At 36.7% G+C, this 18,806-nt stretch overlaps 1 protein-coding gene across 1 annotated transcript in view; it reads left to right on the top strand.

The window, feature by feature from the left end:
* SLC25A21 (solute carrier family 25 (mitochondrial oxoadipate carrier), member 21) overlaps positions 1-18,806 on the top strand; it is a 112,634-nt gene that overhangs the window by 84,617 nt on the left and 9,211 nt on the right. Inside the window, exons 3-6 of the mRNA XM_009886959.1 lie at positions 1,201-1,267; positions 7,697-7,756; positions 9,371-9,478; positions 13,417-13,581. Coding sequence (XP_009885261.1) covers positions 1,201-1,267; positions 7,697-7,756; positions 9,371-9,478; positions 13,417-13,581 — 400 coding nt within the window. The remainder of the gene's footprint in view (positions 1-1,200; positions 1,268-7,696; positions 7,757-9,370; positions 9,479-13,416; positions 13,582-18,806) is intronic.

Here is an 18,806-nt window from a genome sequence, read left to right as displayed (position 1 = left end):
TAAGAATGGAACTTCAACTCCAGAGAAACATTAGAAGAAGGGTGGAAAAGATAGCATTTGTGGTATTTTACATTCAGGTTGGGAATATGAATTTAATTGTTTTCTTTTGATGGGCACAGGATAACTATAGGAGATTCTGTCGATGGGATGACTCTTCCATACTGTCCAAGTAATAGGCTGGTTTAAGGTGAATCACCAGCTTTCTAAATGTTTAAAAGACACAAATGCTTTGCTCTACAAAGTGATTTCTTCTGCAGACAGAATTTCCTTCTTACAATCCTGAAAGAAGTGTATAAACTCTGAAGATGGAGAAGCTGTAAGGTATACACTAGTTGGCTAGAAAGGTAGCTTCTTGCTGATGCGTTAGATGCCACTCTGAACTCTCCCCATGCACTACCTAGGTAATGTGGAGGCCTAGCAAACAAGAATTATGTCCACTTTTACCTCACCTGAGGATCTTGAGAGCTGCATGAGGTTTAAAGCATTCCCAAGACTGCATTGACCTTGTAAGCAGAGCTCAGGCTGCCTGCAAATACCACGTGTCCTTGTAGCAGGCTGTATATATATACAAAATCTAGACGGTGCAAAGCAAAGCATTGCAAGAGGCAAGATATTGCCCAAATGTTTTTTCCAAGATGAAACACATGCATCCTGTTATGTCCCTGTGAATAGCTAATTTGTGTTAAAACTAAGTTGTCAAAAAAGTTACTTCATATATTTTGAGGCATATTTAAAACTAAGCTTTAAAAGATGACTTAACCTAGTGGCTGAAGATGAGCATGCAGGGTTTTTTGTATGCAGCTTGCTGAAGTCACAGTTTTTTCCAAATCTGTATTTTTTTTACTTCATTTTTTAATGTTATTATTGCTATGTCAAGAAAATTAATGCAATGAAATAATACTTCCTCTTCATTGTCAAAAGGTTCCTCCTCCTTTAAATACAAATTCTTGTCTACTCAGAAAAAAACTGACTGAATTTTTACTTATTCATTGCTCTTTTTTGAATGTCATCTCACCAGCGCATAACAGAATTGGCAGCACATTATTAATTAGCAAATAAGCAAAGGGCATCATTATTTGTCTGTATGCATGGAAATGCTTAAAGGTTAGTTGCTCTACTCAAAAGTGAAAATAGAATTGGCAGTGTGGTAATTATATGTTGTTTATCCATACAAAAATAATTTCTTTTTTTCTTCAATAGATTGCTTGGTTTCTACAAAGGAATATTCCCTCCCATCTTGGCTGAGACACCCAAAAGGGCGGTGAAGGTAAAAAACCTATACTTCCTACTTTAAAAATGTGTGTTGGAGCAGTGGCAGCTGTAAAACATTTTATTTCTGCCCCACTGATTGACATTAGAATCTTTAACTTATTTGGCATATTGATCCTTTGATTTTTACTAGGAGGAGACTTTCCTGTTGATAGCACAATAACAACTACGCTTGATTAAGTGTATGATGAGCTAATGCTAGCTTAAATGCTATTTTTGACCTGTATATGTAATGTTACTGAAAAAGAAATTACAATTAGTTTATATAATCAAAGTCAATAAAATACTTTAAGTGATATTTTAGCCTCATAATTACCTCTGGTTTATATGGTTTTTTTACTGAAAATGCCTAGCAATTTACAAAACAACTAAGAATAACTTAATAAATTAACACAGGAAGCCATTAAAGTAGCCATTCCTAATAAGTACTTACTCAGTAACTTGAAGTGGTGTATCTGTAGGTTTGAAGTGCTGCCTAGAGTTTTCTTGTACTCCAAAGAGCACTGTATTCCATACTCACACTTTTTTACAGATTGAATATAGTAATGGGTACAATTCTCCATCATGCAAAGAACATTTTGCTCCAGTTGAAATAGATGTTAGCCTATCAAAGAGTATTCACTGTCAAATGTCGATCTGATTTTCTTTTATTATCCTTTATGTTGATTTATAGAGCGTTATTTTAGTAACATTCCTAAGCAAAATACATCAATATATCAAGACGTGCAACCTTTCTAATCAAAACCTAGTAATTAAACACCTCATCTTCTAAGAACTTCTTATAGTTCTAAGTCTATCAAAGCATCTGTTGTGTTATGAGCACGTGTTGCTTTGTCTTTTACTTCAGAATTTTGAAGCTTCCTGTAGTTGCCTCAAATGTGTATAAAAGCAGTTATTATACAAAATGTCTTAATTTTCCTTTCTTTCTTTTTTTTGTTTCTTTCTAAAAAGGCTGCATATGATTCTGGTCCTTAGTCTGCAATTAATCATTCACATTCCAATTCCTTTACAGAGGAATAATATTTGTATAAAGCGACAGGATGTGACCTTGTAACAGAATCCTAAAGGAGTTCTGGTAATGTCATCTTCTTGTTTGCATTGGCATTTTAGATGCAAACGACATATGTCACCTATCTCAAAATTATTTAATACAACTGAGGAAACTGAAGTTCTATTTAATAGTGAAGTGGCAGTGAAGAATAGATGGATGATATTTAAAAGGTTCCTAATAACTTGTTTTCTTGAGACTGTGATGTTTCCTGTGTCTCTTCATTTCATTTCATTTGAAACAGGTCAAAGTCAATCTGATCATGCTTTTTAGATTCCAGCAAATATTTAGTTAAAATACAAACCCAGGTTTGATTTCTGTCCTACCAACCCGAGTCATTCAAAAATCTTGTCACTTTCTTTTACTCAAATTGATTAAATTGGTTTATACCCCAGAATACTCAATATAATTATAGAATCATAGAAAGATTTAATTTGGGAGGGATCTCTGGACATCATCTGGTAAGCAAGCCTCTTGCCCAAAGCACAGCTGACTGCATGGTTAGATCAGGTTGCTCAAATGCCTTGTGTAGTCGAGTTCTGAAAATTTTCAAGGATGGAGACTCCGCAGCCTTGCTGAACTCCTGTTCCTGTACTTAATTGCTCTCAATGTGAAGAGTTTTGCCTTATATCCAATCCAAATTCCCCTGTTGCAACTTCTGCCTATCACCTCTTGTGCACTTCAGAGAAGTCTGGCTTTGTCTTCTATATAACCCTCCTTTAGGCAGTGGAAGATAGGAATTAGGTCTCCTTGGCCTTCTTGTCTCCAAGCTAAACAGACTCAGTTCTCTCCACCTCTTCTTGTCCACCACAAGCTCATAGCTCCTTAAATGTCTTACTGGTGTTCCCTTAGTGGGATGTTTTCTACCTAATTCTCAGATATTTACATGAAGGCTCAGTAGTGTTTCTGCAACCATGAGAATCATGTTTAAATGCTAAACATGCTTTTTAATTGAATTGATGAATTCTTTAACTCTTCACACTATTCCTTTAAATTTTATGCTGTTCCTAGGACACCAGGAGAACTTTAAGTTACCTTGAGACATCAGCTATATTCTACATTAGAATGATTCAATGGCAGGATAGGGCAGGACTGTTATGTTTTTGTAAGATCCTGGACACTGAAGCTATTCAATGTGAGATGTTATATGCCAGCACAATTTCTTTCTGTACCCATGCTTCGACCTAAAGAGAATCCAGCTTGTCTCACATTTCCACTAACCTTATTTAGATATGAATATAAAACCCCAATGGAAATGTCACCACTTCCTTTGGATCATCCTCCATATCTTATTCTTCCAATAGTTTTCCTCATTTTAAAAGGCCCCAAGATGTCCCTTGTCCACTGACAAAATGACTAGCGAGATTTAGAGGAAGACTATGTCATTGCCTATGGTTTTGAGACTCAAGAAAGCACAAAAGGTAGAAAGGCAATTTCTAGATTCCAGCAGCCACGGTTTGTGTTTGTAATGAACTTTTGTGAAACCATCTAGTTATAGTGTCTTTTATATCTCATAAAAGTGTATAGCGAATGGACAAGACAGGTTTTGTACTAAGAAGAAATGTGCTTGTGCTACTGGAATATTGTGTTTATCCAGTGTGGTTATTTGCAAATAAAAATAAAGCTACTAAAATGAAGTTACTTGGCCACAGTTATGCATCTAAGTGTTGAAGATACGCCTTCAGTTTTAGTCAACTACGTTCTCATGTCTGTCTTGCTATTTTTTTCTCTCTCTCTCTATTTCCTTTCAAAAAAGAAAGCTGGTATTTCTGGAAGACGAAAAGTCAGTTTATAACCTTATGTTAGATTGAACTTGGAGGAAAGAAGTGATGATGCCAATACAATGGTTAACAGATGAACTTTTGGGGCAAATTTATATTGTTCATCTGTTCCCAGACATCTTGTTTCAAGCATATATTTTTACCTTAGAGTTATTGAGACATCTGGTAAGTACTTTGACTATTTTTCTGTGTAACTTGAATTAAAGTGTATCTTTGCCAGATGGACAATATTGGTTATTATATACACAAAAGCATGTTTTAAATACATTTATTCTGATTTTTTGCACAAAGCTATTAACTTAATACAACTGTAGAGAAAAAGACAAATTATTCTGAGTTTTAAAAAGATTTTGGGTGCACGTACATGATATAAATCCAGGTGATATAGCTAGATAGTTTTTGGCAAAATTATATGTATACTAGCCACTCTAGTACACCCAGAGACATTTATATTGAGTTTTATTTCTATTGATTTTTTTCTTTAAAAAAATTATATTAAGCATAGTTACTATTAAGTAGTTATTTTATTTATGACTCTAGGAAGCTATTGATTTTTAAGGTAACATTTTTAAGACCAAAAAATTGCTAGGTAATGTGTTTCTGCCTTTATTACAACCATTTTACAGATCTGTGACACTATGGAAAACATTAAGGAATACCAGAAATTCCATTAAAGGTTAGGAGGGTAACAATGAGTAGAAAGATGCTGGAGAGAGAATAAAGCAAGCTTTATCACAATAAGAAATGAATTTAGTTCAGTGAAGTAACTCACCCACCCACAACTGACACTTTCTCAGAGACTTCCTTTTACCTATAAAATATCTTCAGTTATCCAAAAGATAGACCTACAGTCTAAGTAACACTTCTGTCTTTTCTAATTATTGACAAGGCCAGTACAACAATTTTAAACATATTTGCAGGATGTTTGCAAGATTATTGTTCAATCTATACACTATTTGAAGAGCAGTTAAGATCTGGGCCCTGATTCTAGGACCTTGTCTGCAAAATGAAATAATAATTCGTATTGAGGATAAAAAAGTATATATCAACTGGCCGGAGTATCGGTCCATCAATTTTCACAATTTAACATCCTAATTTTGCATTATGGAGGTCTAATACACATTCCCTCCTGCTTCAAATGTGGTGATGTTAGTAACTCACGAACACCCAATTCTCTGCTGATTTTCATGTGGTTCTTCTGGCTTTTCAGTTGAAGCAGGTGATGATTGAAAAATGTTAGTGATTTTGCCATAGGACAGGATTCTAAACAAGTTAAAATGACAACGTGTGCTTATTACTCGTGTTCCTGAATACGTGGTTTATGGAAAAGCTGTTTTGTTCTGATAGGTCTGTGATAACTGAGCACCAAGGGACTGAGCTCGTCTTCTTTGGTTGAGGCCCAGCACAGGTCATCCAGTCTTTCTGTTTTGGCTGAAAAACTCTTCCCTTGTGTTTCTTACGATTCCCACATCTCCTTCGACCTCATTTCCCATTGCCCTCCTCTCACGGTGAAGCAGTTTGGTGGTCACATGCATGGGCAGGTGCCATGTGAGGCATCACGGCCTCGTGTGTGGGAGCGAAATGTGCAGACTGTCAGAGGATCACACCTTCACTTGAATCAGCTTCAACTAATCAAGTGTTACAGGTCAACTTTGGAAAGCAGCCAGGAAAGTCAGAGGTTCTAGTTACTTACTTTTACTACACAGGGGTGTGACAGCTCTTGCTCTAATAGATCTCCACCTGTGCTGATGCAGTCTTGGGGAAGCTGTGACAGGTTTTTTCTGTTCAGTCCCATAATACTGGATGTGCCATGTAAAAGCTGCTTTCTTTATGCATGCATCGTGAATACTTCTTGGACAGATTACAGGACTCACAAATAGTGAGCTGTAGTTACAGCCTTGTGTTCCAAGTGTGAAAGTTATGTGGAATAACACCTCCAATATCTGGTTTTAGCTGGAATTCAGATATCTACTATTTATAGCCTGCAACATTTTCTGCTGTCCTCTTTCCTAATGCTAGAAGATAACTTTCACTACCCTCAGAACTGTCTTATGTGGCATCAACCTGAAGTGCTTCTTCAGCGGCTTCAGCAGCATATTTGCAGAATCTGAATTTGAAACAATATGGGGTTTGGAGAGATGTGCTGCACACGGAACCACTGAACTAGAAAGGATCTCTTAGGTCAGCAAATCAGGTCCCCTGCTGTTCTATAATCTCCTTCATAAACTTATCAAACTCTCCCTTACGAGTGATTAAGATTTTTCCCCCATTATTCTTATTGGAAGTCTGTTTCAGGACCCCACTCCTTTGGTTGTAAGAAAGTTCACGGGCCACATTCTATTGATGAGTCGTTTTTACTTTTATACTTTATGTTACATGTCTTTCCTTTCCTTGTTTTTCATTCTCATGCAGCCTCTCTTTTGCTAGACTAAACAAGACAAGCGTTTATTCTCCTTCATTCTTCAGTCTTAAAAAATCTTTGTGTTCTCCATGTGGTCCTGGTAACCCTGTTTTGAATATGCTCTAGTCTGAGTTCTTTTTTGAACAAAGGTGGCCACGACTGTGTGCAGGGCATTTTACCAATAATTTGTAAAATGTCACAAATACTCTTTCTCTAGAGTATGCCTTGACTGGTGCGTCTTAGACTTTGTGTCCACAGACAAGGGAATAGGCAGTGAAAGTCCATCTGCCTGTGTCAATGGAAGCTTCTTACTGACTTAAGTGCAGTCCGGATTATTCTCAACACTCTTCTTGGAAGAACAAATCCATTAATTTATTCTGCTTTGATATTTAGAAGATTTCACAAAAGGTATTCTGAAAATTAATGGACTTGGGTGGCAAGAAATATTAGGCTGCAAATTGAACCATTACAAATAGTTGCCTTTCTCCATGTTGGTGTAGGTGAAACTGAGCTTCTCATTTCTTTCTTGAAGTTCAAGCACCCAAGAGTACAGCTTTCAAAACTTATCATCTAAGGAATTGCAGATGCTCAGAACTTCTGAGCTCCGCTGACTGAAAGCAGACAATTGGGTGAAAGATTTATTTGTAAAGAGCAAAAACTAAAGCAAATGTGTCTGTTGACAGTAAAAGATTATAAAAATCTACAGACTTTCCATCTTCAAAATCTGCAATTCCATCTCTCTAACAAGAAGTAGACTAGTATCTGAGAAATGTGAAAGTGATTGCAATATATTATATTAAAGATGTGAGGGTGATTTCTTGGGAGAAATGATAGTATCTACTACTACATTTATACCAGTATATGAAGGTTCAATGCTAGAGGAAAAGTTTATAAATTAAAAACACAAACTAGGTGTTGTAAGCAAACTCTTACATGAATCATTACTTTAATTGCAATTATGCTGCTATTATGCATGATACACTAATAAAATCAGTTCTGAAGACTACTTATCTACTATTGCACATCTAACACTGCTACAGAGAATGTGAAACAAAAACAGCTTATGTTTATTTTGCAGAATTGCACATGGCTACTCAGGATACGAGGTAGTGAGGCTCCATTGTAGATTGGTTTTACTCATTTGTATAAGTAACATCATTTTTTTCAACGTGATTTCAGTTTAACTTTTATTTACAGTTTTTCACCTTTGAACAATACAAGAAGCTACTAGGATATGCATCATTACCACCAGGGCTGGTATGTATGGATACAGAACTTCATGTTCTAATTTAACATGTGTCTACTGAACAGTCCCATCTGTTTCCTCCCATAGAAGAAGTCCAAAATTAAAGGGGCCAGTTCAACCAACAGTTTTTCAGAACAGACTTGTCCCTTGAAAACATTGATAACAGAATTTATCAAAATGATAGTTATGTTAATTTTTATATCAAATGTCTTCAAAATAATTCTCTACAATGTCATAACATTTTTTAACATGGACAGCGACAGTGACCATGGAAGAGTCTGTATGCAGCGTGTCATTCTTCATTCTTGAAAAATAACAAAAAAGAAGTTGAATATTATCAATTTGTATTTATTCATGCGATAGTGACTAGAGACCTCAACCAGGTATCAAGAGTGCTATTCTGCAAGGCATAGAGCAACTTTAATAAAAATATAGACCTCAGTCTTTTTCTAAAGACTTTATAACAGAAACATAAACTATTGATAGGAAACCGCTACCTCCTTTGAAGTCAATGGCAAAACTCCCTTATACGTCACTGGAGTTAGGTAGATGGTGAAAGGGATAGGTTATGTTCCCATCTCATACTGGAAAAATAGATTTGGTGGTAACACAGTGTTGTCCACAGGCAGTAAGGCGGGAGCTTGCCACTGCCCTCCTAACTTACCATTCTTCTCTTTCTTGAGCTCTCAAGAGTCCGTGCTCAAACCCCTCTGTATTGAATAAGGGTTTTTTCTCACTATTGTTTTTTTCCGTACCATTGGTTTCCTTGAATTTCAGCAAATGTACTCAGTATATTGTATTTTGGTCCTGGGACTCTTTTCAGCCCCTAGAAAGTTTGGAGATGTTAAATGGAAGCAATAAAATGTGTGAAATGATCGCAAAAATTAACCCCTCTAAATTTTCTCAATTGACCTAAATATTTCGATATTCTTTTTCTGTTACAAATGAATTAAGGTATTTTTAAATGCTGTGTCGTGACGGACAGCAAAGCAGTGAATATCTCCATTTTTATGACTCGTACCATCAGCTTCTAAGTAAATGGAGTTAATTCATTCTTGCACTGGATGCTGACATTTCCATGTGTGCCACTTATTCCCCTATAAACCTTTTCAGGATTGATATTTTCTTAGGAGGACTTTTCTTCTACTTGTACAATTTGCTTAAGTACTACACTATTTGAATTTCTTACATTTATTTTAATTGTTTAAGTTAATATGTTAGTATTATATGCTTAATGCTCAGTGCAGAGTTTTTATTTTTTCCAGTGCTGCATAACTGCATTTATATTTGTGTTTTTATTCAGACTCCACCCAAAGATAGCATGAGGGCATTGTTTTTCCATGTTTTCGTAATAAAATGGTACCACAATTTTTCTTCTAGCTGAAAAGAGAATTCATTGACAGTGCTATGACATTTTATTTTGTATTTTTTGGAATGTGGTTTATGGCTATTGTCATATTGTCTTCATGAACTGTCAACATCTAATCAAGCGCTAAAGTTGTTTAGTAATAGAATACTGCCGCATTACTGTAATCTTGCAGTTTGCATTGTATCATTCTGTTTTATAATCTGATGTATGGGAAATTTTGCTCCTTAATTTTTAACTTTAATTTTAACTTTCCTAGGCATTTGCCGTTGCTGGCTTGGGATCTGGGTTGACAGAAGCAGTTGTGGTTAACCCTTTTGAAGTAGTAAAGGTTACCTTACAGGCAAATCGGAATGCCTTCACAGAGGTATGGGCTTTCTTCTTTTTCTGCTTTATTACTCATAAGGCACTTCAAAGTTCATATCTAGAGCAGAATGTCTATAATATATTGGGTTGATGCAAATGATTTTCCCACAAGCTTGACAGAAATGGAAAAAGAGAGAAGAGACTCAATAGACAATGCCTTCAGATAGGCAGAGATGCATTATAGTATTGTCAGCGGTGTCAGCATCTCCATTGTAAATATTCTGTGCCTCAAGTGCACCCTCAGCCCTCCAGAGCAGCCAACAGCCCAGCGCTGTGAGGAACTGTAATCCTGAAGTATGAACCTGAGCCCCTCGTCCACACTGCATTTGCCCCAGCAGGCTCCAGACTTCAAGTGAGCACCGAAGGTTAACGGAAAACCCCACGGCCCCATGCCCTAGCCAGCATCCAGTTGGTGTATTTAATGTTAAAAATGTAGCTGGTGGATTTCAGGGTCTTGGATGAAATTATTTATATTATAGGTGTTCACATTTATAAGCAGAAACTGGGTAATAGTTATATAATAAAGCACACCGATAATTTAAATTCCTGTTTCACGTCAGAGTTTTATTATACAAATATTGTTTTGTTCAAAGAAGTCGGTGTGCAAAAGTGACTTTGTCCATGGTTCTAGGTATGGCTGAAAGGGGAAAAAGATGAAACTGGAAAACAGTGATTCATCAAAATCAAGGATTCCCAGGAATGCGCCAGCTTCAATTAATTTTAACGTAGAAAATGTTCCGGGCTAAAGTGAAGGAAAGCAGTCACACAGTTCCTGTGTTCTTTTCTCAGTGAATAAGACTAACAATTGTCAAATCAGATCCTTCAAAACCTTTTGAGAAATCAAAATTTTTGCAAAATCCCAATAATAGTATATTATCATACAAATAAAATTGTAAAAGAATGCTATTGGGACTCCACTAGGAACCTAGTTTAGACCTAAAATATAAATAAAACTGTCTATTTGCCCTAGTGAAAAAATGCAAAGGACTGAAGTTCTTAAATCACAAAGTTAAATCACAGACATTTCAATCTTCAACATATCTTTTTTAAAAAGTGTTAAAATTTCACATTTTGCTGTAAATCAGGAAAACTCCAGTGACTTCCTTACCATGATCTCAAGTTCTCATTAATCATATGTTAAAGAACATTCCACACTAAAGCACGTAAATTCAAGCTGATTGGGAGAAGCACATACATGTTATATTATACAGCTTAAGTCAATGGTACTCTCATTTCATTACCATGCACTGTTTTTCTAAAAAGTTTAAGTATGTACCTATCCTATTGTGTAGCTTTCATACTATATGATGAAACCTAATGCAGTTCACATATTTCTTTGACTATTGTATTGAAATAATAAATATATCTTGTTTAAAAGGAACAAGGAAGAGCATGAACACATACACCCACACCCAGACTCCTGCACACCCCCAAAGCAAATATTCACACACTACAGTGACAGCTGAATTATTCTGTGGTACCAGATCATCTTTCTAGGGCTGAAAGGTTTAAAGAGGAAGGCCTCTATAAATCACATATCGGCACTTTTGTAATGTGGATTGCTACCAATAAAAATAACGGTGACTTTTTGTTAAGGTAAACTGCTAGCAGGCCTGACACCTTGTTGTTTGGTTGGTGGGTTTTTTTGGTTTTTTTCTTTTCCCTGTAGCCATGGATAACTCACTGGCTATAGAAGCTAGTGTGGTAATAAAAATCTTGTCACCTGACTTAAGAGTTGTGATTAATTAAACTAATACAAGTTTCTGCTTTATGGTGAGGAGAATCTGACTCCAGATTTCACTGACCAGGTCTCTGTTAAGTATAAGTCAATAGTTCTGTGAAGTAAATTAAACTCCAGATGTTTATACAGTAAATTCCTCCATCTGAATTAGTCATCCTAGGGTCCTTCCATCATCAGTGATGAAACACAGACCTTCTATGGCTTGATCAGCTGACATTTTAGTTGCCTACTTTGGATGAATGAAGTGCTGTCTAGGAAAACCCTCTTCATTGCTAAAGGACTGAAAAAGGGAGTCTTTTTGAGTAGTTCAGATGTAGATGTAGACATTGCAGGTGTCTACATTTGGACTGGTGAATCCCATCTCGGGTGTTCAGCAAGTGATAGGCTTCTCCTCTGTGTCACTAGTAAATCTGTATTCAAGATGAGACCAAGGGGTACCTTACAATCGAAAGGTGCTGTGTTCAGCTTAATTCACTTTATTCAGGACCATTGGTTATTTTTTTAAGATCTAATCCTCGTTTTTTGTGCATGAGAAAGGATGTTGCTGCTAGTATCTGGACTAGTTGGGTGTTCCATCAGAGATTCTGATTTGAATCCCTGGGTGTAGTTAGAAAAGTAAACCATAGTAAAATGTATGCAGAGCATTAACAGGATAATAATAGTTACCAAATATGAAAAAACAGAATGAAACTTAGTATTAAAGACTAAACTTGTCAGTTACCTAAATAAGCAGTTGTATGCTGTGTCAGATATAATAGGCATCATTTGGCTGATGCTGTTGATCTACCACAGTGATATTTTGAAACGGAAAGCTATTAAACAAATAAGTGTATTGAAATTAGCAGTGTTCACAGCACTGTAGTCAAAATTCTTCTGTATTTTCATGTTTGAGCCTCCTAGTGGAAGTCATGTTTTGCCTTTCTAATTAAGTATTTGGTTACCCAGAGCTGGCTTTATGTTTTGGAGAAAGCCAAACTCAAGTCAACAACTTTTTCAACAGAACTTTTCTGTAATTCTGCTAAAAGAGAACTTAAATGTCCAGAAGGGGAACACCTGATTCTGAGTATCACAGCATATCAGAAAGTAGATCAAAAGTGTATATAGTCAGGCAGTTCCTGGGGAACTGATCATTGTATAAGTGGATTCTGACAAACTTCCTTCCTGCCTTTCGTTAAATGGAAGTTGGCTGACTAAAATTATTTCTATGCCTTTTGGGCATTATTTTAAAAACAGGATTCCTAAAGTCAATTGCCTAAGTCTCTACCTTGGAATTTAAATGTGTGTTCTGATTTTCAAAATCTAACTACACTTTTGAAGTCAAATGAGTCATTAGGAGGGAAAAACAGGATTTCCAGTTGGATGCTTAAGAAAAAAAAACAAACAAACAAACTAAACTTTTTTTCAAGGAGAAGAAGATTTAACATGTGATCTGGTTTTAAAAAGTGCCCTGTACTAAATAACTCCTTCAAAATTCACTGTCTTAAGGCAGTGGTTTGCATTCTGAGCAGCGTGAAGAGCCTCAGAGGATCCAGAAGGATTCCCAGACAATATATATGCCTTTTGTCACCTTTCAACCCTATTCATAACATTGAATCTGGAAACTGCCAAACTGATTTTCAACACAAATATTTACAGCCTGCCTTGCTGCTCTAATTTGTTTCTCCCAAGGACTTGCTTCCCTAGCCATATTGACTCAAAAATTTCCTGTTCCAATTCTGTTACTCCCTCACCATGCATGTTCCTAGACAAGCTGTTTTTATCTTCTTATTGTCCAGAATAATTGTTATATACTCTAGTTGTGTAAGGGTTTCATCTGTTGTAATCTTAACTGCACAGCATCAATGATAGCAAAACTATTGCCAAACTCACACGTTCAAAGCCACATGTTGCTGTATAAAATCTATTTTTTTATTATTATTAATTTAAGACCTTTTCCTTTGCTTTAGGGATCCTTACTCTTACAGTACTCAAGTCACACTTTCATCTTTTTTTTCCAATCAGAAAAACGGGGAATCTTTTTTTTAATGAAAGTTGTGATTTTAACATGATCACAGGAAAGGGGAAATGAATATGGTGAGACAAGATAAAATTACAAGAATTGGCAACACTGTGTTTGTCAACAGGATGGAAATAATGCTATGGTTATTGTTTTCTTTTTGTAAAGATGATCTCTTCCTTCTTTTGCTTAACTTGTGTAGCAACCGTCTAGCTTTGTTCAAGCTCGGCAGATCATAAAAACCGATGGTCTGGGCTTCCGAGGACTCAACAAAGGTCTTACTGCAACACTGGGCCGTCATGGAGTTTTTAACATGGTTTACTTTGGATTCTACTTCAATGTGAAAAACATTCTTCCAGTCAATAAAGTAAGTTCCTCATACAATGCAGTAGACAAACAGATAAGAGGTTTGGCAATTTAATTTAACACTATTTTTCTGTGCAAATCTGGGTTGCTTAGTAATAAATAGTGACTAACCTAGATCTCCATTGTGCAGAAATCTATAGCATTTTAATGGAAGCAAATCAAGGATTTGTACTTCTCACTTTTTAAGAAAAGCTGAATATAAATAAAGTAGTCATGTTTGAATTCTCATTTTTATGAATTTCCCCTTATCCTATGGTAGCAATGTAAAAAGGCAGGTAAGTTATGCTTATGTGAGGTATGTATGCACTTTTTTGTGGTAAACTGGCTTAGAAGAGAAAAATCGGTTTCTAGAACTTCTATAAGTATTCACAAAGCACGGGGAGAAGCTTGAGAAGATGGCAGAGCTGGAGTACGTGGGGTGTTCTGGCCATGTACTGGGCCTATTTACTCAAAAGAGAGTTCAACCTAGTGTTGAAGGACGACAGGGCAGATTTATCCATATGGGAGGGAACCAGACCAAAACAGGACTTACAGGGTCATGCACAGGGGCTTATGTAGTTTGTAAGTTTAAAAAAAAAAGAATATGTATAGCTGTAATTTCATTTGAAATAATTTTATTTGATAGTCTTCTATTCCTTTACATAACAAAGGAAACATTTCCCTTTACAACAAAGGGTAAATGTGGTAATACTGGCAACTTTCTAAATGACTGTGTGAGCAACAGCTAATGGTTTATTAAGGACTCCAGTAAGTTACTTACTGAACTGTGTTTTCACTAATGTGATTTTTAGATGATGACAGTTAAACAGTCACAGGTGTAATATGTAGTGATGCTCATATAAGAAGCTGCAACTTACATCAAAAGGAATCGGTTTCTATTCCCAGATGAAGTAACACCTCTGTTTTTTCTGCACTTCTGAGTAGCCTGGTATTTTTGTTGGCAACATTGTGTAAATGGAGAAAAGCTCCACTTCTTATTTGCAGATCATTACAGTAAGTTGAGTTGTTCAAGAGCAGCTAACCCACAAGTTTCTACAAGTTTCTTTTAGTGTATTTATGCATACTTTACAATGTACTTTAATCACACATTCTAAAAACTCAAGGCACGTATAGAGTATCAAGCATAGCATGATACTAAGATAGGAGTAAACAGGTTTATGTTGATCAAAAGATGTAAAAATTGTAATCAAGATGCAGAACATTCAGAATCAAATGCAGGTAAGGACAAAAAAGCTTGTGCACAGCTTCTGTGGAAATCCTGAAGTGTTCTTGTGTAGCAATTGAAAAATAGTAATAGTATTTGGCATAAGCATGTTTTCCTAGCCTTTCAGATTTAAAAAAAAACGGGGAAAAAATTATTGCCTAATTAGAAAGATTCAGAGCTCTATGGCCTGAGAGAAATTAGCACTTTATACAGATTTTGTATGACACAGAGAGTTCTTAACATCTACAATGTAGATTTAAATACATCTAGAAAAGGAAAGAGAAATCACTTTAATGGTGTCAGCCAGTGGCCCGGTGCTCCTGTACATACTATGAAACGCAAAAGGCAATATAATCAATGTAAGATTAGATTGCATTAAGTGTAAAAAAGCAGAGAGGTTTGCCTTGTGCTTGACCAGTGCAAAGTGGCTTGCACGGTGGCTTGCACAGTGGCTACATCTGTGCTAGTAAATTGAGCAGCATCACTGAAACTCAGTCATCTGTGCTGTTAAATGTTCCCTGGCACGGCTGTGGGCCAGGCCAGCCAACACTGTTCCTGGGTATGGCTTAGGAGCTAGCACAGACAAGGAATCATTCCTAATAGGCAGGTTTCATGCAGCCAGTCTGTTTTGGATGGTAACAGCATTTAATAGTGCTAATAAAGTTAATAGGACTCTCTAGGCCAGCTGGCACCAGTGCCATGGACAGTTCTGCACATGTAGATATAGCCAATAATTCTGATCAAATTCTTATTAAAATCAATGCAAATCTCACCCTGAATTTAACAGGGTACAGGTCAGGCCTCATCTGGCTTGTGTTAGCCAACAGCATGTCTCAGGTATTTACATGCATTGAACTTCGCTTCAGTGACTGGAAAATAGAAGTATTCAACAATATTTTGCGATCTGTAACGTAAACCTCGTCTGTCAGTGGGCAGATACTAGAGGCTAAGAGTTATCAAACCTGTACAAGGAATTTGATAGAAGCTGTTTTGCGATTAGTCTGAAAAATATTAGACGATTACAACTTTTCAAGATTTCTCTCTAACTTGATATCATTACAAAACCTAATTTGTTCACTTTGTATATTTTGCCACAAAAGAAAAATTTAAAGTCAGTCTTGTGATATTGACAAACATATAAAAATTGTGAAATAAGAATACTACACTTTTGAAATAATTTTGGCTCTTGACTGTGTATCTGCTGTTCACCATCTGTAACGTAAGTGGAAAAATGTATGGAAATGTCCGTATGAGCCTTTTAGCTGTCAACAGTGCTAAACCGTGCATTAAATTTGCATCCCAATTAAGGATGTTTGCAGCTTATTTTGCCAAAAACAATAAACCTTTTATGTTGAGTGGTCAAGTGATATAAATGACATGTGTGGGTTGTAAATGTTCGTAATGAATAATTTTTCATATGTTCAGTCTATTCTGCTAAACAGACCATTTACAGCCAACCTCATGGTCTGTTTACTGAAAATGGAATAAGCCAGACTTGTTTCAATTGCCACTAATGTATCAACCATAGAGCATTAACAGCTATGCATCTGCACTAGCAATCAAATTAGTCTGCAAATTTATATCGTCTCAGTTTTATGGCACCTGCTTTTATAGCACATTTCATAGGCGTCCAGCAGCTCTCGCTTTTCAATTTTTTATCATAGTTAGGTTTGCTGGTGAGCGCTTGTTTCATAAAAAAACTTTGCTCACTACCACCTCCAAGTGGCTGTTGTATTTTTTAATGACGTGAAATTTCCTCACTGTCTGTTGAAAGCCCCCTTTGAAACGTGGCCAACTGCAAAACTCGTTTCAATTCAGGCACTGCCTGCCCCAGCTGCCACAGATGTGCCTCCCGTTAAAAGGGCTGCCGAATCAGACTGTGGGAGCTGAGCAATGTGGTTTTTTGTCAGAGAAAGGGCTCTAAACTTCTATAGGTGAAGAAGAAGAGATGGGAAACCAAAATGGTCTGTTTGGCTTGGTGAATAAATAGGGTAGTAGACACCAATTTTATTTTTAGTCGTTTTCAAATCTATGCCAACATAGAAGTCATATGTAGGAACAGACAGTGAAAAGGGCATGCGGTACAACACAGTTGGAAAAACAGTAAACCAAGGTGATTTACAAGACTGGATCAGAGTGGGAAATAGAATAACCTCAGAGCTACCATCCAAGCTCAGATTTCAAGATGACCGGTGAACTGGGGGAAAAAAAAAATGGCAGTGCTGTATCCAGTACGATGTTACAAGCCACTCATTGATCACTCTGCACGCTGAGGTGTCCTGTTGGCTGTGGAAACTACAGCCTGTGTTGTTTAAAGACTTCAGCCTAGGCCACCATCACCACGCGATGTTGTATCAAAGGAGGAGAGTCTGCTGCTACCTCAGCTGCTTCTGTACTGTGGTATTCCTGTAGGCAAGGCAGATAGGAATTTTCAGGAGAGGAATCTTCAGTCAAAATAAAAATGTGAAGAAGAAAAAACAAGTTTCTTCTGTTTTCCCACAGAAATTAGGATAATGCTGAAACTGATAACCAGGTTCAACCTTATCTGGCAGAGAGGCAGTCTTAAAACAGCTGAATTCTTGCAAGACATTGGAATAATCACTTAAAAGGAGAAGAGATCCTACAAGTGCATGTTATAAGTGCCCCAGGTGAGGGAAATTTTCAGTGGGAACTTATGCCTTATTAAACAGTGAATTTCATGGGAAAAAGCCCATGTGAGCCTTAGTCTGAGCTTGCACCTTTCCAGACATCAGTATCAATCAGCCACAAGAACCCATAGGACACCAAACTTCTTTAGTTCTGGTATTCATGGGGCTACTCTTTTTTTCTTCTGTTTCATAAATTTCTGTATAACTGGGACTGAAGATAGATAGTGCAGACAAAAGTACAGGATAAAGGGTAAGCAATAAGACATCCATTTCTGGGTGCCCTTTTCTGCGTAGTTAGTGTCTTAATGATGCCATGAAAAGGCAACCTGCTTTTAACCACAAAGCTTTATGAACAGGCTGATCATCTGTGTAGACCAACTCCATGTGGGAGAGCTGAGTCTCCAGAATTCTCTACCTTTTGTATTTGTTGTCTCTTATTATTGTTTTATTTACATCAAAAGTTCTTTGGTGCAGATGTTTGTTTTATGACTAATGACATCCTAGCCTTGCCCTATAGGTCCAAAAGGTTATAGAAAATTAGTAAATAATAAATAATAATGCTACTTATAAATCTGGAGTAAGATTAATAATTTTATCCGGAAATTGTGTTGTGAGAAATATAAATCACTGAGAGGACTGCAAACTGTTTAAAAACATATACCCTGAACAGCAGACAGCCATGTCACTCTGGAGACTAGCCAGGACATTTATCCTAGTGGCTGTCATTCATCTTCTTAAGCTGTCAGACACCTGCCAGGTGGATTTTAAAAACTGAAATAAATGTCTGCTGCAGTGAGATTGCACTCAAGGAGGAATCTGAGATAATACCGGTGTGAAAAAGCACATTCAATTCAAACAAGGTGCAGCTGTGACTATGCACTTTGGAATGCCTTTCCTGATCATTAATATGTTTATTGTAGTTACAATTTCAGCATTTCTTATGCATCTTGACAAAGATCAGACCATCATTGTACTAATCCGACAGCAAGCTATAGTTTACAGTGAGGAGTTTACTATGTAAATGCATGAGATGGACAGAAGTTCAGGGTCAATACAACTATGAAGATATTCCTTAAGCTGTGGTCAAATCTTGATTAAGTCACAAACAAAAATTGTGAATATTCTTTAAAAGAATCAAAGCATGATGCTATCACAACAGTGATGAGACTTAGTTTCATCTTTTCATTTTCACCCTTTCTGGAGCCTTGCTGTGAGTCTACATCATTTTCTCCTCCTTACTGCTGATTTCTGCTGGGAGTTTACATGCCCTCCGAACCATCTGATCACATCTGTACCAGCCTCTTCCTCTCCAAGAGGGGACTTTGACAGCCTTTCTTCCCAGCTTGCCTCTGTGGCTCAGCAGGCAGAAACAGC

This window comes from Charadrius vociferus, unplaced genomic scaffold (genome assembly GCF_000708025.1).
Source record: "Charadrius vociferus isolate BGI_N301 unplaced genomic scaffold, ASM70802v2 scaffold14, whole genome shotgun sequence".
Lineage (NCBI taxonomy): Eukaryota > Metazoa > Chordata > Aves > Charadriiformes > Charadriidae > Charadrius > Charadrius vociferus.
This window is presented reverse-complemented; position numbering and strand designations above follow the sequence as displayed.